Genomic DNA, 21592 nt, shown 5'->3' with positions numbered 1-21592 from the left:
CAGCTCATTACAAGAGATAAATACAAGCAAAGATGGGTTACCGTAGCTGTCTTCATTTCTTGCAGAGGTACTGGAAAACTAATAAAAAACAGAGATACCTGTGCTTTCTGCACAGGAACATACACTTCTCTGTGCCATTATAAAAAAAAAAGACACAGGTTTTCTTCCTTCTTTTCTTCGTCTTTCCCCATCAGACTACACTACTCTCGTTCGCACATCTGCTTCCACTTTCTTCCTGAATTTTCTTGTTTAAGCTGTTGGGAGTAACCTTCCTTTATGAGTCCAGAAGACAAAGGACAGTTTCTTCAACATGCATATTGAAAAAGCCTCTGTAAGCTAGTTGGTTAGCATCACCATCCATTTTCATAAGCAACTTTGAGGGGGTGTCTGCGCTACACAAATGTATGGGTATGTACTCTGGTCGATGGTCTTGCTCAGGCCTTAAATACACATCTTTAATTTTTACAGTCATATCCTAAAGCAAAGGTAGCCCTATCCTAGAAAATTTGCATAGCTTTCCTCCATCCTGTGCTTAGTCATCAGAGGTTAATGGAGATTTGCTTCCACATATGAAAGTTCAGAGCCAAAGAGCATCACGTTAGAAAGGATAAAATAACTTCCTTGTTGGGGTTAGTAAGGAAAGACAAGTTCTTCCACAATATTCCAATAAAAATCCATTAAAGTCTTCTACATGGTACACACTACAAGAGTCATGGACAGAAGTACTAGACAGATATGAGCAACCAGTACGTGAAGTGCTGCTTGGACTGTTTTACACAAATTGTACAGAGAGCTAAAAGACAGCTTCTCTGTCTCAGATGCAAAGGTGATATCCAGAGCCAGCAAGATCTACTGATAAAAATAATCCCTCCTTGTTTTGTTTATGCTGTTCCTTTAATTGTTAGTGTCTCCCAGTAGGTGGAAGGATCAAAGTGTGGCTTTAATAAGTGCTGAAATACTCTAGAGAGAGAGAAATCTATTTTTCTGCTTATACACAAGCAAGGAGAAGAAGTATAACAGAATTACATCCCTTTCGGACACCACATCTTCAGTAATAATTAGTGTTGTTATTTCCAGGGCTACTGTTTGAAAGGACGTCTCTAAAGGCTGATTTCATCAGAATCTCTGACTTCTTTTTTTTTTTTACTTCAAATTAACTGCTGCTCCATACGGTAGTTAGCAAGTCCTGATAGTTATATATCTAGAGATGGGGACTGGACAGAATTTACCCAGTGAAGAAATAGGTCTTCTGTTTATTTACCAGTTGATCCTTAATAATCATGCCAGATAGATCTAAACACTACCAGCTTACAGAACAGTTGCTGATCCTGCCTACGGCACAGCGCATAGGCATCTTGCTAGTAGTTGTACACTAAGCTAGGTTATGACTGTCTTCCAAGATTTACAAACCATTTTGTTGACTTTTATTGTATTCTAATTTTTCCATGCAAATTCCAATGCCATATTATATTCAATATTATCAAATAATGTTTTCCCTTAAAAATATTTTTAATACAAGTTCTTTATACCTTTCTCACTGGATGGAAAACAGATTGTTGCAATGTGCTTTCAGAGGAGGGACTGCTGATGCTGGCTTCTTCATCTAGTGACTGTGACAGGAAGGGACTATCACTTTTGTCAAGAGGAATTACAGGCTTCTGGGCATCAAGTTCAGAGGAGCTCTCACTGACCTATAAATCACAATTAAGAATTTGTGTTTTCAAGATCTCAGGAAGAAAAACGGTAACAAATTCACATCAACTCACAGCATAAACAATGTGACAAGACTGGAAAGACTCTAAAATAACAAAGGTGTTTGAAGTAACCCCAAGTAAGAGAGATAAATGAATAGAGAAAGATTTCTCAAAAAAAACCAAATCAATAAAGCCACCAAAATGTACAGCTATTACAAAAGCCTGCAGTCTGCCCTTACAGGGAGGCCACTTGGAGAGCTATTCAAGGTGGGAACTCCACAGAATTTACACAATAGAAGTCCAAGCCACATTTTCACTGCAATCCCCACTCTTTTGAATGAATTTCAAAACCACCTTCTCGTGTATCTTATCTGCCTTATAGTTTAGAAGCTCACCACCAAGCACTGTCCCTTTTTCAAAAGCAGGATTCTTACCAGCTAAGGAAAAGTGGAGAAATTAGCTCTGCTTACAAAACTGTAACAGAACAGCATGCATGAACACTGTTGAAAATCTTAAAAGGACATGATGTGGTAGAAAGAGCATTTACTAGTAGAATGGAAAATCTCTTTTTCAATGACTCAGGGCTTAAAGTTTCCAGTAAAAATGAGTTGAAATGGAGAGTGAGACTACTGCAGTGTTCCAGTTACCTATTCACAAAGTAGGAAAGATGATGCTTTTATTCTCCCACCTGCTGCCCACCTTGTCTATTTAGAGATTCATATCTTTGGGATCCAGATGTTTTTATGTGGCACTTCACAGAAAATTTTGGCCCAATCTGCATGAGGCATGAAGCCTCTGCTGAATGCAAACATAGAAAAGACAACAACTGAAGCTCAAACAAATACACGAAGGTGACTCCTATTTCTGAACTCACAGCGACTAAATACAGTAGAAAAGAACTTCTAGAGAACTTACTTGTGCTTCATCTTGGCTTTGTTGCTGAACTGGAGCTGGCTGCCTCACAATGTAGTTGATTTGACCAACTATTGTCTGTTGAACATGTTGAGGTGGCTTGGCTTGATTCAGCTGCAAGCTGGGCTGTCCTTGGGCCTGTAGGAGAAGCTCCAGATCCTTTTTCATCTCTTCCAGTTCAAACTGGTGGTGCATTATGTCCAGGCTCTGCTGGACAACCTGTTTTTGGGTGTTCTCAATCTGCCTCGATGGTGGTGATGCTGGTGGCAGCTGCTGCTGCTGTGGCAACTGCTGCAAGTGGTTAGATTTTATCTTCTGGAGATGACCAAGTTGCACTTGCACTGTTGATGTCTGCAAAGAAGCCTGTGTGCAGAATGGCTGTGGATGGTTCATGTCAACTTGCTGAGCCTCATGTGATACAACAGCATAACCCAGGGGTGCAGTCTGCTGGTGCTGCTGGGATGGTAAGTGCTTTCCCATCCTCCCAGACACATTCCCTGGCTCTGCCTGTGACTTCTGTTCCAGCCCAGACTGTGTTAGCTTCATAGGCTGGAAAGCATTCCTTTGCTCTTTGTCCCGTTGCTGCATGCTGTACTGCAGAGGAAAGTGCTGCTCTTGCAGTTCAGGAGGTTGTCGAAAAGTCTGATGGCGGTTTAGATCTTGGTAAGAAGTTTGAGCTTTGTTTGGGTGAGGTACACTGATGTAGTGTGAACAACAGACAGATGTAGGACACTGTATTGCAGGTAAAAACTGATGTGGCTGGCTACTCACAGGCTCCAGCTGTGATGCTGGTGAATGGCACCCACGATACAAGGTCTGTAATCCTTGCACATTTCCACGGAGTAGCACATCTGAGTGAGAAATGTGTCCACCTTCCATACTGAAACCTCCTGAAAAAAAAAAAAAACCCAGAAAATCTACTCCCTCCTGTGATCTTGACAAATTTACACAATAAAAACTGTGAATGATGGTCCTGTCCTTGTCTTCATTTCAAATATAAAAGATATTCAAATACGGTATCCAAACACTCCTTCAATATACATCCAAAACAAAATTTTCAAGAATTTTCAGTGATTTAAAATTACACCAAACTCCCACTGACATCAGTGGAATTCATGGCTGAATTACCAGAAAATACTTTCAAAAATTGACCTCAGCTTATTTTATTTTAACTGATGGATAGGGCTTATACTTTCATTCTTCACTAAAGTACGAACATGTGTTCTCATCCATAAGCAGAGGTACAAAAAAGCTGCTTCTGGGATAAAAATGACATAAATGAAAGAGATTGATGTTATGTAGGTTAGAATCATAAAAGCTGGAAATAGAAGTGACCTATGAACTGATCTTGTCCATGCTTTTAGGCTAGAGAAGATTATTTGCTATAATACATTTGAAGTGTTTTATGCCATCTGATTTTAAATATCTTAAAATAGGAAGAGATCCAATCTTTTAGACGATTGATGGGCCCACCAAACTGCATTTACAGTAAAAACCCACTGCAGTCAGGAAATTTACAGCTGGTGTGAAAAAAAGTTACAGTATGCTCCTTCATTATAAATAACAGTGTTATTATTATATAGACAATGTCTTAAAGCCATTTTTGTGCCCGTTAATTGTGCTTCAAGCACTGCTCAGATCCTTTGGCCACTAAGATTCTCAAAGAGCTGAATATCGTGGGCAGGAGCCCAGCTGCCCAAGGGTAAGGCAGAGGAAACAGCATAAGGCACACTGCAGATACTCCATTTCACCCAGGGTTCTCCTTACAGCACTACCAGCATCACAGTGTTGTACAGAACTATTGCTTGGAGCGACAGAGATGAATTTCAAATACATTGGGCAAAGACAAGGCTGTTTGACAGCCAGAGATGCTATGTTTTAAGTAATTTCTGTTAAAAGTTATTTGTCTAGTCCTGCACAGTGTTCCCACTAAACTATCTTAAATCGTGACTTTGTAACATCATCAAAATTATATTTATAGACTGTAATTAAGGTAATATTTATACATAATAATGTCTTTTAATAGGTGAATTTATATAACTGAAGGGAAAAACAGGAAAGTTCAGTCGCATTAGCTTTTCTTCAGAACGTGATGAGGTATAACACTGGAAGTCAAAACAAAAAAGGAGAGCACTTTAGGGAAAGTACTGTATTGCCTATATCTGTCTTGTCTAGCTTTGGGAACTTGCCGAATAAAAAAACGGTATTTTTTTCTTACCAAAACTGGACAGTTGCTTAGTCCAGTAGGAGGGATCCCAAGTAAATCTGATCTTCAGAGGAGGGCCTGTGTCTGTGTTACAGTTTGTTTCTAACAAGCGCTGGATCTGAAATACAATCTGTTGACAAATCAGAGGATGATGATTTTATTCACAATTATAAGATTATGAAAAATATTTTATTTGAGAAACATTAAATCCTTAAAACAGCTCTCACATTTACTGTGCAATTTCCATTTACTTAGAAAATAGGTATTGTTCTTACCAGTTCTTTACTGAAGAGAAATGGGATGCTGTTTTTACTGCACACTGCCCAACTGATGAAGTTCTGCACATGTTCTACCTGTCTGCTTAATACCACAATACTTTGCAGTTGTTGCTCCAATTTCTGCTTCCTTTCACTGGTGATTTTCTGTCAATAATGTGAATCGGTAGAAGACAGTTGTCATTCTTCAGACATACATAATGCATACAATCACTGGCACTACATTATGCATTATTTGCAGGGACAATGTTATTTAGAATATCTTTAAAATATCAGTCATAAAAGAAAGCAAATTCTAGTCAATAGGTATGTTTGAATTCAGGATGAACAATGACTTATTCTACAGCAATCAACCTACATCATTCTGGCCTTGGTTTAACACAATAATGTAATCCAAAAAAGCTGTAGAAGTTAGATCAAATTAGCACCCAGACTGCTTTCTTATCTCTTACACAACAGAAGAGACCCAAGGAAGAATATAAAAAGAGGGGAAGCATGCAGCATTTCCTCTGAATGGTCTTTCAGTCTGCAGCAATTCATGATTTAAGGACCACAAAGACAGAGGCTACATACCACCCTCAGTGTATTTTTCTATGATTTTTCTCTAATTACTTTTAACCCATGCACAATACCTTGCAGCAAGGAGTTCCACACTAATTTACCATTTATGAGAAGAACTATCTGCCCTTGTTTGATTTTAACCTGGCATCTCCCGATCTGATGCCCCTACATGCATTCCAACAGAGCATTGTGTATATACTTCAAATGTATACACAGTTCAGCTCTTGGTACAGATAATTCAAACACTGAAATGTTGTCAAAACACATGAACACTGAATTTACTTCATGTTTAATAATAAAGAAATGAGAACACATTTCTCCTTTTTTTTGTAAAGCTACTTAGGCAAGTAGCCAGATTTGAGCCAAATACAGAAGTTCAAAGGTAGTCAGCAAGTGCTGAGTGCCCTGTTGCTAAAATTACCTGAGAATGACTGCAAATTATCGTAAGATCTGACAGCAATTTTTGTGCTTAGCCTATTTCAAAATAAAACCATATATACTTCAACTGGACATCCAAAAACTGAAGATCAAACCTGCAGGATCTTACAGAAAGTAGACCAGAAGATCATTTTCAGAACAGGATATTAAATGTGCTGCTAGCAGTCTTCTAGAAATTAAACATTAAACCAGAAGCTGGTTTGTTTTGTAAGTACTGAAAGGTGCACACATATTCTCTGTAACTGCATTAGAAAATGTGGTTAACTCATAACAAACAAACAAACATTTAGCCACTTCATCCTGAATCCCTGTCAACCATTGATTCTACAGAAAATTCTGTAGGGAAAAAAAAATAAGAAATATCTGAAAACATAAGCAAAGGGACAATAACTCTCCCAGTCCATACTCTTTCCATTTGCACTGAAATTAAATTTAATTTAGTTTAATTTCCCAAGGTATCAAAGCAACTACCCTTACTTACTTCAAGTTGTTCAAGAAGGATGTTTGTTCGTTTATTGATTTCACTCATCAAAACCATCTTGGCCATTTTTATTTGATTTTCTACTTTTTTGTATAAATGTTTTACTTCAAGCAACCTATGGGTAAGAGATACACATCCCTGGATAAGCAAACTGGTATGTCATTTATTCAGCCCTTAGTAAATATCTGTTATAGCATTTATCCAACTATTGACAGACAACTCCAATGAAAGCTGTGCCACTTTCCGTAAGTCTCCCCACACTTCCTTTCAAACACAGAATCAAAGAATCATAAAGTGGTTTGGGCTGAAAGGGACATTTAAAGGCCTCAACCTGCTGGCCACACTTTTTTTGTTGCAGCCTAGGATACAATTGGCTTTCTGGGTTGTGAGTGCATATTGTCAGCTCATATCCGGCTTTCCACCCACCAGTACCCCCAAGTCCTTCTCCACAGGGCTGCTCTCAATTCCTTCATCCCCCAGCCTGTATTGATACAGGGGGTTGCCCCAGCCCAGGGTCAAGGTCTTGTACTTGGCCTTGTTGAACCTCATGAGGTTCATGTGGGTCCACTTCTTAAGCTTGTCCAGGTCCCTCTGGGTGGAATCCAATCCCTCAAGCATGTCAGCCACACTACTCAGATTGGGGTCACCTGCAAATTTGCTGAGGACGCACTCAATCCCATTATGCCATTGATGAAGATATTAAACAGTCCTGGTTTCTAATATGGACCCCTGAAGGACATCACTCATCATTCATCTCCATCCAAAACTGACCTCTACTCTCTGGATGCAACATGCTAATGCTGATTGACTCCCAAACATCACATCAACAACAGTCTTAAATTCTTTGTCAACAAACACGCAAAGAAGCCATATCCAGAAAACTTCCACTTTACACTGGAGTATAGGTAGCCTAAAAATTTTTTGTACTCTCTCAAGGTGTTTGAAATGGTTTTATTAATGCAGAAGAGAGATCCAACTGCTAACAAACAGGTAATCAGTAGCCAAAATCTAGTTCATATAAGGAAATACTTTAATTTTTCTACTAGTCTTGACTGGAAGTGCAATTTGGTCTGAAGCTTCTTGAAGAAATAATGTATTTTTTAAATGCTCTTCATTTCTAATCTTTTCAAATTCTAGTTCGGAAACAGATTATTCAAAGAAATCTTAACTCTGAAGTCAGCTGTCAGACGCCTTATAAGGACTATGGAATCATACATTACAATGCCATGACTTGTCAGTACCACTTAAACATGGATTTGATATTTTTAATCTTCCTATTATTTCCTGCTCTCCAAGAAAAAAAAATAGCATTTACTTCTGTTGACCTACATTTTGTGAAAATAATATTTTTACTGATCACTCACTTCAATAAAAAAAAAAGATGCATAACAATTACCCGTCTTCAATCTGTTTAGCTGAAATCTGAATCCCATTTTTTTTCTCTTCCACTTTTGTTACGACATTTTCCAGGATAACTCTCTGATTTTTCAAAGCTTCATCAAGATGTCTGAACCTGCAAAAGAAGGAGAAATTCTCACACTACGTTTTTTCCAGTTGATAAGTTTAGGGGACCGGCTGCCTTAATACCTGTCTGGACATCATCCCCTTCTTCCTTCCTACTACAACTGTTCTTTGTCATAGGTAAAATTTATTGTTCATCATACTGGCTGGCTCATCTCACACGTCTCCTCATTGTGTATAGATAATTCTTTACATGACTCACACAATTGCACAGGCAAGCAGCATCCTTCAGCATTGGTAACTCTGGTCCTGTACAGTCATGATGTCTTTGATAAAATCAAACAGGTGTATTTGAATGATGCTAAGTACAGAATTCAAGTTGTGCCTTTCAGCCCATACATACATAATTCAACTTGTGCCTTTCAGCATTCATACATAATGTCTGGGCAGACAATACAGTCGAGAAGGTGCAGAGTGCTAAGAGCAGTGAGTGATTCTGTGAGGGCAGTAACCCATGTGCACAAGACAACTGCGTTGAGTTTGCTGTGGCTTTTAACTTTGGATGATAGCCTGCATCTTCAGCTGACAATACATGCAGATGAACAGCTTCAAATCTAAATTAGCTACAGTTCTAGACAGGATTATGATTAAGTGATTAGGCACCTGTGATCCTTATGCTCTGCCAGAAGGCAGCTGCAGCATGTAAGGGTATCGCAGGTCTCACAAAACAGCTTGAGCAGCTCTTGAGTGTGCACTGGACAACATAAGGAAAATTCACTTGCTTCATCTTCAGTTGCTGAGGAATATAAAGCAATGGTGTCATTGACAAGGATTATATCACTATTATATTATATATTATTATCACTTTTATAGTTCAGAAAAGGAGTTGCCAAACTCACACAATTTTATTGAAAGTCTTGATGGCATTTTTAAAAGATCCAGACCCTGGAACCATATGACTATATGAAGCAGGGTTTGTTTCTGTTTGTTTTCCTCTCCTTATACATCTGACAAACTGACCACATCAAAGGGGTTCAGAAACAAGTCATCAACCCAAATTCATATCGTCCTCTGAACTCTCATGAGTTTTAAATCTCTTTCATGATTTTGGGCAACTGCCTCACAGCTTTGAATACCCTGGTTTAACAAACCAGCCAACAAAACAGTATTGTAAAATGTAGAAAAGCAAACGTATTAAATAAACCTGAAGTCACAGCAGAATCAAGGAAATCCTTTGTTCTCAAAAAGTAACAGGGGGAATTAGTTTTCAGACTTGTGTTTGTTGTAAATGCAGTACATAAACCTCAGCAGCTAATACCTAATGTAGATATCAGACACAAAAACCTGTCCTTAAAAGGAGTTTTTTTAAAGATTAATGTGATGAAGAGTAAGAACAGACAGAGGATATGTAAGGGGGAAGTGTTGCTCCTGTACAATCTATTCTTGTCTTTTTTCCTGGATACAGTAGAATTGTTTTAGAAATAACAAGAACTGTAAATGAAATGTTGCAAAAAAACCCCCAAATAAGCCATGGCAGAGAAACCCATCCTGCCACTGAAGTTAGACATTCACAAACAAATCTACACTACTAGCTAAGGCAGGGAAGGGGAAACTCTTTCCTTGGGTTCCCAGAAACAGTCTTCAGGGCCTTATCTTACCAACTAGTATAAGGACCATCCATAATTATTTCTGGTGAAAAACATTATTTTCTCAAAAATGGTCAAAAAGCACAAGCAATGCTAAAGTACAGTGACAGATTTATGCAGGTCAGTGTTCATATCTATTGCCCACACAACCATCAATATTATTAGCACATAAGGACTTGTATGAGGACAGCAAGAGAAGGATATATCCTTGCATCCTCAAAGTTTTCCTACAAAGACACTATCCCAGTATTCTTTGCCAACACATGAGAAATCAAATAAAACCATTATCATCCGATAACACTTATTGATATAAACTTTAAATGCAATAAAACATTATTTATTATATATCATTATTTGCTCATATAAAATGAGAAAAATCTTTCATTTTTCCAATATCAAACCTTATTATTTAACTATATTTATCTAAATACTTCAAAAACCCAGCTTGTGTCAAGGACCATGCTCTCATCCTGTAGCAAAACAGAGGCCTTTATAGAATTAAACCTCTGAAGTCATAGTATTGCAATATCAGACACAGTGTACAGCAAGCTATATTAATTCAGCCACTGTATTTTCCAATTGGAAAATGCACAATATACAAGTAGAAAATCTAAAAAATTCTGATGGCTGAGAATGAAACTATAGAGAAAATCCACGCCATGCTCTAAAGAAAACAGGATAAATTTCCTACTTTTTTGACTGCTATCTACTCTAAACATTTCTGAGATAGCTGATGTACTTCCTCCAGCTCAATTAGCTTCCCCTCCACCTCCTTAACACAATGTGCAAGAAGAAAATGTGTGACAGTTTAGGGCAAGGTTTTTATGTAACAGCATTATATAGTTTACATTATTAGGAATTATTTACTACAGTATCATGCTTTATTCTTCAGGAAAGTTTATTATTTTGAATTATTTTTTAATTAAATGCTAACAGATAGCATTATTATAAGAGCAAATTGGATCAGAGGTTTTTTTAGCTCACTCCAGTGGTTTTTTTCTATCAAGATACAAACTGAAACGACCTCAACAACAATTTTCTTATGATGATACAGCAAATATGTACTTTTGCATTAAAATCTGCACCTGACAATACAAATAATACGAAACAAAGCAGGTTTTATAACCAAGGGGGATGTCAAAGACCATCTTTTCCTCCCCTATGGGGTCAGATATTATCTCTTAAGAGAAAAATAAAACTCCCTTAATAACTATCTCAATTTAATGAGTTAGAAAAGCTCCTCTAAGCGTTCAGCACCTGCAGGGCATGAGCATGCAAACTGTTTTACTGAAATCTCAGGATCAAACTGTCCATATTAAACTCCAACTTATAATAAGATGCGGTATTTAAGGCCCCGGTATAATGAAGCTTATTCATAATCTTATGCAATGATTCCTCCACTTTTCTCTCTTGGAAGAGTTCTTTAGCCTTTGGGTGATTGTAATCATCCTAGAGAAATCAGTGTTTTTTTTAATCCTGTGTCGTATTTAAGAGACAAGCAGATTTCAAATGCAAACTAAGGACAAAAGTCAATGTTATCTACTTACAACACAGACCCACAGCCTCTGCCACTAGTAATTCCCTAATTCAATTGACCTATTGATGAGAACTGCCACTGAGCCATGGCAATCCAGGAGAGGATACGCAGGGTAAGCAGACAGGGAACTGTGACAAAGAGTCATCAACTCAAGAAGGAAAACATAATGTCCATCCAATCAGGATATTAGAAAGAAGACTGGGGGGAATTCAGTTTATATTATACTCTAGAAAAGACCCAGAAAACATTTAAATGCTACCTGTGCTTTTTTTTATTATTACTATTCTTACAGATTTTTTATTTGTTTGTTTACACTCTATGTGGCAATGGTATATCAAGCCTCAAGTCCCTCAAGCTCTTTTGGTATGAACACCCAGGACTTAAAAGCACTCCATGTATGGCAAGAAGAAATTATATGCTTCTACAAGAAAAATCATAAAGCAAAAAAAAATTAATAATATAAAATATATAATTAGTGGACTACACCTATGTTTATTCCTTGTTCTGTCCTTCATCTTTAGTATGAAATGGAATGACAGTGCAGCACAAACTCTCTAACACAAATAACTTCACATGTGAGCAAAGTGCAATCTTAAATCATTGTATAAAATTACAAAACTCTTACTTTAGGTCACAAATTGCTTATGTAAGTTTAGGTTAGCATGCTCCTTAGCAGATCTCTGGCATACAGGTGAAGAAAATAATGAGCAGTAATATAAGCTAATAATCCTTTCTGTGGACCACCATTGTATAAGGGTAAGATGTATATCACAGAATCACTAGGTTGGAAAAGACCTCCACGATCACCGAGTCCAACCATTCCTGTCAGCCACTAAATCATGTCCCTGAGCACCTCATCCACCCATCTTTTAAATACCTCCAGGGATGGTGACTCAGCCACCTCCCTGGGCAGCTTCTGCCAAACTCCGATGACCCTTTTGGTGAATTTTTTTTTTCTGATGTCCAGCCTGAACCTCCCCTGGCACAGCTTGAGGCCATTGCCCCTTGTCCTGTCCAAGGACATATTCACCAGTGGGCTTCATTTGGGCTTGCTGGTGGCCATATAGAGATCACACTCAGGAATCATCTTTTCCACTCCAGGCTTAGAAAAAGAACATTCTACAGTGATCACAACCTTTTGCTGTCTGTGACTCTCCCTAAGCACAGGAACTGCTTTATGGTCACTTCCTGAAGGAAATTACCTGAAAGAGGACAGAAATACTGAAAGGGTAAGGACTATTGCTGTTGTAGCCTACCAAAGTCTAGCCCATCACTCCACAGAGTGAAAAGGCATGTCTCTGTGAAAAGCAAATACCCAGTATTTTTCAAATAATGTGGAATGGTGATTGTGGCAAGAAAATCACATAATCTCTCACTGACACACACACACATATCCTTCTGAGTCATACTCACACAGAACAGTGCCGGTGGCACAGAGCCTGCAACTGCTCCTTTTTCAGCTGAATAACTGATACGAGAAAAAAACAACATTTCAAAGTGCATCTTCAGTACCTGTGCAGCCCTTCAGGGATACAGACAAGAAGCGGTCTCCGTTTTCCTTGCCATGGCTGTGTTCCTCTGTACATGAGCTGCACAACCACTTATTGCAGCTTGTACAGAGACTGTGAGCGGGACTCTTGTCTTTACACATGGAGCAGCTCTAAGAACAAAAAGTGTTATTACATAAAAGGATAACAAATTAGCCACATAAATTGTTATCATTAATAGACTATGATTCAGATCTGTGAGCTTAATATTTCTCTTCCTCAGGCTAACATAATTCAAGTGATTTTTAAGAGTTTGGATGTAGTTGTAAAAGGAAATAATAAAAATAATATTTGAAGATCTTAAATCAAATTGGTAATCTTTCTGTGCTCTATCACAATCAAGCACAAATATGACACAACACAAGAATTATTGAGAAAAAAGGCACCCATGAGAGGCCAGATCAGGAAACAGGTCAAAAGTTAAGGGATGCTCTGCCTTCTCTGCAATAATCAAAACTGCTTAATCACAGGTTTACCTCTAACTGTTCAGTTGTCAGTCTGACTAGAACTTACGTTGACACTGGCCTGTGTTAACATTACATTACTTTTAAGCTGCAGAGAACAGAGTGTTCCCACAGTTAGATTATTTATGATGTGGAAATGGGCTTTTGGGCAAGAGATTCTGAACTCCATATTTTTTAAACTCCTGCTACACATTCTATCTATAGCACATTCTATCCTTTATGCTTCACTACCTCACACACTGAGAAACAGCTTGCTTCTAAACACTTTCTTACAAGCCTTGATAGATTCCCAATTGAACATATTGGGTAAATAAAGAAAATTATGGCAGTTCAGTTGTGTCAGTTGGATGAGCTGGTGCTTCTCCTTTTGATATCACTGATGGTGAAACTATGCCTTTAGTTTTTCAGGGGTATGGTGGTTAAAAGACACTAAGAAAGCTTCAGTGCTACATGACTTGATTGTTAATAAAAGGAAGCAAACCTAAAACCATGAGGAAGGTTCGCAAATGCCTCTAGGGTACTCCTGTGCTCCACTGAGAAATCTGCTGTACTGAACTGCTTTTAGGATTCCTAAGGGATTACAGAAAAGAAAGCCCTGCTTTTAAAGAAGGTTTGAAAAAATAATCTAGTGCTTTTGAAGTCATTAGATGGTCTCATTTGATTTCCTTTCTACACAAATTCTCATTGAAAGGTAAATTATGTGAGTCATAGTAATTAAGAAATCCCAGTATAATAAGTGCATTCTAAACATTCAGCAATACCTTCTGAATTTCCTTGTTTGAAGAGTGCATATGAATAGACCGCTTCCACTTTTAGATAAAGCTTTGTTGCACTTTTTAAGCACCTTACATCCGAAGATGTCAGTACACTTTGCTTGCATTAAATTTTAATTTTCCCAGAACACTCCGTGGATTAAGTTACATGTTCTTTCCTTCTTAACAATGAAGAAAATTAAACACAGAAATGATTGATAGGGAAGAAGTACATCCCCTCTGTACTTTTTTGCAATGATGTCACTGGGCAAGTCGCTTACATAATTTAAAGCAGTCTCAAGCTTTCTGCATGGGATGGACTTGACCTAGAAATTGTTGCTGCCCCTGCAGGAGTCAAGAGGAGTAGAAGAATCATCTTCTGTCCTGCATTATGGAAAAAAACATTCCCTTCCACCTAGAGACTCTGAAACTGAATATCGAATGTGGCTACACAGTTTACTAAGGAATCAAAAAGTGCAAAAAGAAATAGACTGAGGTCCAGGAGCTGGTTCAGAAGGTGACGTCCAGTATCCTTGCTTCTTCATTACTTTTCCCTTGCTTTGGATCACAATTTGGATAAAACTGTCACCAGATTATACAACAGTTTTGACAAGTTTTCACCCATTTTAATTCCCAGCTACCGGTAATACTATCACATTCTGAAATCAATCTTATTCATGCAAATAACAGATTTTTTGTTTTGTTTTGTTTTATAACAGGGTGGGCAAAATACACATCTTTCTCTATCCCTCCTAGAGATCCAAAGTAGTAACAACTAAAACAGTGCAAGAATAGTCCTGCCTGTTAATGGAGTGTTTAACAGAAGTGAAATCCACCCATGTGCGTGTAAATACCAGGTCAAGGTAGTAATTCTATCCCTTCCAGTTAAGCTTTGCATCCATTCCCCAATAGGAAACTGAAATATGATGTGACTTTTATTATCATTAAAACAGTCAACCAGAAAATCATAATTGCCCACAGGATCTAATGGGCAATCTTGGTGTAATCATTCAGCCAACAGGCTGCTTCTATTTACTTGAGGTTGAAAGCAGAAAGGGGATTATGTGGAATCCAAGAGATTCAGTATCTTCCTAATATATTGATTGTCACAGATCCAGTCCTACACCACTAGTATCATTTTTTTTTAATCTACTCTATTTTAAGTATATAGAGTCAAATTCTTTCTTCAAATAAAGTTCAAGAAGTACTTTGAAGGCAGGATGTCCATCTCCAGAAGTGAAGTAATTACAGAGCATCATTAGCACAGACTAAGACCATCTGCTTTTCAACATGAAGTACACTCCGTTTATCAAACAGTGTTCATGTGGAAGTGTTTTAAGAACTCAGAAGACACCCAACTTAGTGGTCTTCACTTACCTTTGCCATAGCTGAATTAATAATGGGAAAATCCTCACGAAAGGGATTTTCAACTACATCCCTTGCAAAGCAGGTCTGTTTGCACACATGGCAGGAAAGAATACCTGAAATAAATAAATAGAAAACATCACAAATGGAACAATGCACGCCAGTCATATGAACCAGGGAATTATACAAACCACATTTCAGTATCGCTGGCTTTTTACATCACATGGACACATTAAGTGCCAGGAAACTTATTTCAGTATTTATCAATTATATCTGCACGTCCCATTTCCCATTAATTCATTAGGGCTTACAGCTTTGGTACACATTAAACTGCATTTTAAACTCTTTTCCCTTGTTACAGATCTGTTTGTGCTCTCTTACACTTGCACAGTTCCTTTAGACCAGCTTTACATTACCAGATGCGTATTAAAGCATAAACACCCACTGACTGATAGTAGTTTTACAGTGCCACATGCTATCCAAGTAAAGTCAAAGAGCAGTCACAGAAGCAACAAGTCAGAATAAAGGATAAAAAAAAAAAAGTCTTGTAAATAAAAGTCAGAATTCCAAACAGTCTCTTACAGCAAATCCACAGGCAGCCAAATGTGAGCACTCCTAAAGCAAAGCAAAGAGAAGCATGAGAAGCAGAACCTGGCTCCACCTTCATTAGTTGCTAAGCACAACTGGGATGAACCCTAGTGTTTGACTGGGCTGAGAACTAACAGTTCATGTGTTGTCCTAACTGTACAACTGCATTTTTACACCTTTGCTATTTCATTCCTAGACTTCTTGAGCAGGGCTTGTTAGGGCCCACCCTAACCTGCACAGTTGAAAAGGGAGGGTAAAAAGGCTTCTTTTGATCTCTGCACGGCACACACCGTGCCTTCCTGGCAGCCACTATTTATAAGACGAGTCCATGGCCTATTAGCAGGTGAGGGGTGGTCTTGCTGTGAAAGTTCTCAAATTAAGGCATGCGCAGAAGCTCCTTTGGGAAGGTTCTCAAATTGAGGTTGGAGGATCCAGAGTCACTGGCAGTTCAACAGACCCTTGCCAGAAGAACCTTTGCCTGAACCCTTTGGGTGTGCATACGTAGCCAGGGCAGGGGGAGGAGTGTGTGTTTACAGGACTTTAATTTTTCTAGAAGGTCTAGTGCTTTTTTGTTTGTTTTTTTTTTTTTTTTTTTTTAAGAGGAGTGTGCATGCTTCTGATCACATTTCTGTAAACTACTGCAGATGAGAGTCCAGTCCTTCAGAGACAGTGGTAGAGTGTCAGTCTATTTTTACCTCATCTTCTCAAATATTTTTTTAGTCTTCTGTTCTGTTGAGAACAGAATTTCAGAGCTATACTCACCTTGCCAAGTAATCTGCTTATGATAACTAACAGCAGTATTTTCCATTTCTAAATGATGCAAACTCACTCACAGCAAGATTTTAAAATCAAGATCTATGACAATTTTCTATTGGACTGATAACATTTGATGTGATGCTTTCCTTAACTAAAATTACTTTTTTAATACGGAGAGTGGCCTGTAGATTAATTAAATCTTAAGATGTCTATTATTCTTCACATTGAGTAATGATTAGATACTCTCAGGTTTTTCAGGTGCTTAGGATTACCTTCTCTTGGGACATGGCTACGTGTTCTGTGACCAGGTCCATGATTCCAATGCTAAATGTCTCCCATTTTCAGAATCGGGCTACTGTAATTTTAACAGCAGCACTTTACATTGACAGAAACACACAAACTCCAAACCTTTCCTATGTTACCACTTCTGACAAAAGCACTGCACAGTCAGATAGCTGAATAAGTTCATTCCTAAATGTTTTGAAGAAATTGTTACACCTCCTTTGATGGGGACATCTTACTAAGAACTGCTTCCATGAGGTTTAGGCCCTTTTTAGCCCAAATCTTGTTATAAAAGTAAAAGTAGGTTATTCACTATGTTCCAAGTTTGCATTTCCAACAGGACTGTGATTTGGGGGCTGAAGTGGCAGACTATGATCTAACTCACACTTGTTTAACTGTGCATTTCATACAACACTTAGTGTTCATGTAGACGCGAGAAGGAACAGTTGGTATCCATGGGTGCCTGTGCTACTCAGCTGCAAGTCACCCCAGGGAAAAGGACAATGTAAGCAATTGCTAATGCTTTGCTCACCTTCTGGGCATGTAACTCGAGTCTTGCTTAAGTATGTGCTGGTGACAGGAGTTAGAAAGAAGCTCAAAAGTCATCTGATAAAGATGGCCATGATGGCAGAAAGCAGTAGAAGTATTCTAAACTCACCCACTACTTTGCATCCTTCATGGAAGGTATGTGGCTAAGAGGGTATCTTATTTACCTACAATATTTGTTGCTAATCACCTCCATATGTTACACCCTTGGACCACAGAATGCTTTATATGAGGCACACTGAACCACCTCCATGCTTTCGCAAATTATGGTTGTGTGTCTTTTAGATATCTGTTGATAGCTCAGTTCTCTAGACAAACGTACAAACAGCAGAAGCACATCAGCACTTAATACAAAACACATTCCACAGACAGTGCCCTTCTACTCCTTGTAACTGGTGCCCATTGTAAGCACCAGTGAACTCTAGTGCTAGTTCCTCAAAGGTGGAACAGTTTCCCTGCGAGCACATTACAAAACAACGTTATAACAGCAGCAGAAATAAAAAGACCGATACATTTTGATTTATAAGCTAGGAAGCAAAATACCTGCTTGGCAAGCAGTTTTCCAAATAAGCCTTATGGGATGTGCTCTAATTCTTGGTGCGGTTGATAGGAAACCATCTTTACTGACTTTACAAGGAGTGACCTCGAGCCCACTGAGACCCTGGACCAGTCTCTTACTCCCGTAACAGCATTGCCCAAAGCAGTGCCAGTTCTTGATCTGACCAATACAGAAAGAAAACCTTCACGTTGAGACTACACAACACGCTGCAAGTTGACCAAAGCAGAAATTACCAACAGGTTACTTTCTGAAGTAAGGAATGCACAACTCTCACCATTACTCCATCATCTTTATGCCATGAATGAGCACATAATCTTACGCAAAAGATTCCTGGGAACAGTTGCTTGCTGGGAAACAAAAACAGTGCTCAGGACTTTATCTTAGCAAAGACAACTTCTGCCTACCCACCATATAGGGTAAAAAAAAAACCTTAATATTGAAGTTACATATTTTATTACATTCTAACTATTCAGTTAGTGCAGAATGTCAAATCAAATTATACCAACTGAATGATATTTAATGAAATTCTCATGGCCTCAGGTGGGTTCATGTAAACTTTAAATTCTGCTAATTTGTTACAAACCACTGAAGTATAAAATACCTGGTATAAAGAATGCACCAATTTCACAATGGCCGAGATAATATTTTTAGTGGTTTTAAAGGTCTTTAAAGAAAACATCAATAATTTTCACCCTAAGAAAACATATTTCACGTATGGATTTCAGTCGTGATTTTGGAGGTAGATTAGAGAATATCTAAAAATTATACCATGGATAATTCTTCCCAGGTTTTAGATCCAATTTATGCTACTGAAATCAGTGTTTTACCAGAGATATACACAGAGAGCATCACACACACAGAGGTCAGAACTTCGTATTAGACTCACTACCACAGACTATCAAGTGGAGTACAGCTTTAATTGTGTAAATGAATGTGTCTTAAATACCCAAGTAGCTGTGAATTACAATGATTTCAAAGCTAAAATGCCCCAGAGATGAACATAAAACATGTCTAGCTCTCAGATTAATAAAAAAAAATCAGAACAAAGAGTGTAACATTTAACAGGAAAAACAATGGGGACACCACAGCAATAATTTATTTGAAGTAGCCTCCTACTGGTAGGAGAAGAGATCAGCAAGCACCTTCTCACCTGTCCTAATACCGAATTCTATATTTAAGACTTTATTAAAATCACAGAAGACAGATTTGCATCTTGCTAAAAAGAGGAATTCCCTGAATGTGGTATCTTTGGAGATCATACTTGTTCAGCTAATTCGACTTCTTCTTTGATTCCTTTTCCCTTTAATAAAAACCTGTGCTCCCTGGAAATTCCCAAACTTTTTAAACGTAAATTCCCAAAAGAATCTAATGATAGCTTGGCATAATAAATGCATTACAGAATGGTTTGTGAAGCAACTACCCTGAAATTAAGCAAACCTTACCTACATATCTACAAATAGCCACAAGCAGCAACAACTTCAACAACACAAAGCGAGCGCACTACACCGTGCTCGCGCTCTGAGTCCAAATCACCAGTAAAGGACACTTCCCTAGAAACCCCTTACCTGTCCTCTGGATAAACAGTCACTTAGAGAGCAACACACCAAGTCACTTGTGTTGGGGAGCGGGTAGTTGTTGTGCAGAACCGCACACTCAGTGCAGTTTCTGGAATCAGGCTTTGCCGTGCTGCAGCTGGAAGTTGCTACACCCTTCACGGACTATTCAGGGCTGCCCCCTCTTCTTCTGCCAGAAATACTGACAAATCAGCAGGGCAGAAAGATGTACTGGGCCACTACAAGATGCATATTTTTTTTTTCCTCTTGCCTTCTTTCTTGCCCTTGCTTCTCAGACTCATTCGGGCCCCTGTTAACTTGCTTTGGCTGTATTTTTCCTGAAGCGGTGAAATAAAAATCCCATAGCAAGAATGAATAGCAGCGTCCTACTTCCCTTCTTGCCTGGGTCTTTTCTCAGTCCTCAGAGTAACCTGGAGCAAGTATGCAGAAGGAAAGCAAAGAGCTTTTCTAGATCCAGGTAGCAGCAGATCCTACAATGCCATTCACTCCCATGGTACACTTTGCAGACCTTTCCCTAAATAATTTTCTTGCCTTCCGTACCTTACCACTGCCTCTAAACAGCATTGTTAATTTGTTTTAAGAACCTGTACTTCACAGACAGCTCATTTAAATATATCATTATTACAGCACAGTGGGTGAAGGGAAAATTAGCCAGAAGCCCTAGGGAATCACTGTTTGTACGTATGAGAATGATGCAATTTCTGGATCTAAATAGCAATCCAACATGGAGTTACAGGATTCAAACAACAGTTTACTTGTTAAGAGATCAGGAGCCAAATCCAGCTATGGTGCAATCATGATGCCCAGATTAAGTCCATTATTGTTATCAAAATCTCTAGAAGAAGTAAAAAACTAAAAAAGAGCTGTGATGTGCTCTGGTTTTGTATGGAGATTATATACAGGTAGGAAGGAGGCAAGAACATTTTCATAAATTACTTTTTAGAAGTTTGTTGCCTCCTGCTGTTTATATTTTGAAATCATTATTTATGACATCACATTTCACTGCTAAAGAGATGACAAAGAATTTAGAAAGGCTAGCAACGATCCCGATGATGGATTTATGCTCCATTTCATAGTGATGTGAGAATAAAACCCTATTTCAGAATTATATGCAGGATAAACCACATATAAGCTATTTTCAGTGTATGTGAATTATCAGGCAGTACAGATCACTGAAAACCACATTGCATTGAGCAGACTCCTTCAAGATTTCATCACATGAGAGATGTGGAGGAATAGCCCTACACCTACATTCTTCCAATGCTCCACCACTCCTCTAACTACCATAGCAGGCTAATGCACCTGAGCACCACCACAAAAGCCACCAGCACTAGAAAGCAACATGCACACAGAGACATCCCTCTGTGTGTGGCTTATGTTCATATACACACATCTCTGAGCTCTGAAAAGTTTCAGCAGCAGGTGTTTACATTCCTGAATTGGTTTGCAGCACTTTTTCATAAGCCACGTGTTTATTTCCACTCTCACACTCCTACCAGCAAGAGTAACCAGATAGCAGACTGGGGAAAATGGAAATTCAGAGGCAGTGGATCCAGTAGTCAGGCAGAGATACCCAGTCTAGACACTCCAACCCCACCCCAACTTGGGATATCCAAAATCAGCTATCAGGAAAACAGCAATTCTGCCATACATTTTTCAAGCCCTCACTCGCCTCAGGTCAGATCTCTCACATCCCACATTATTTTAATTTCTGTTAATGAAAGTTGCCACATTGCATCAGATCTCAGGGATAGCAAGCAGACATCAAGGTAGTGACCTTCCTACCGAGTGTTCCTTTGAAGAAGCACAAACAAAGAACGAACTAAAATTTCTGGGTATCCTTAAGTTTTTACTCCAGCTCTGTTGCAGAAATGCAATTTGTAAGTGACAGAGCTGTGGGTAATTTGCAGCAATCATCTCTGTAAGTGCAAACTGTAACCTCTACACC

General features: G+C 38.5%; 1 protein-coding gene across 1 annotated transcript in view; it reads right to left on the bottom strand.

The window, feature by feature from the left end:
- Positions 1-21592, bottom strand: part of TRIM66 (tripartite motif containing 66) — a 44508-nt gene that overhangs the window by 18905 nt on the left and 4011 nt on the right. The window contains 9 exon segments of the mRNA XM_069857613.1: positions 1530-1691; positions 2610-3496; positions 4825-4942; positions 5088-5234; positions 6568-6682; positions 7964-8080; positions 8692-8782; positions 12724-12871; positions 15352-15455. Of these exon segments, the coding sequence (XP_069713714.1) occupies positions 1530-1691; positions 2610-3496; positions 4825-4942; positions 5088-5234; positions 6568-6682; positions 7964-8080; positions 8692-8782; positions 12724-12871; positions 15352-15455 (1889 nt within the window).

The sequence above is a fragment of the Phaenicophaeus curvirostris genome, chromosome 5 (genome assembly GCF_032191515.1).
Source record: "Phaenicophaeus curvirostris isolate KB17595 chromosome 5, BPBGC_Pcur_1.0, whole genome shotgun sequence".
NCBI classification, from domain to species: Eukaryota; Metazoa; Chordata; class Aves; order Cuculiformes; family Cuculidae; genus Phaenicophaeus; species Phaenicophaeus curvirostris.
The sequence above is the reverse complement of the archived record's forward strand: the minus strand, read 5'-3'. Positions and strand labels throughout refer to the sequence as shown.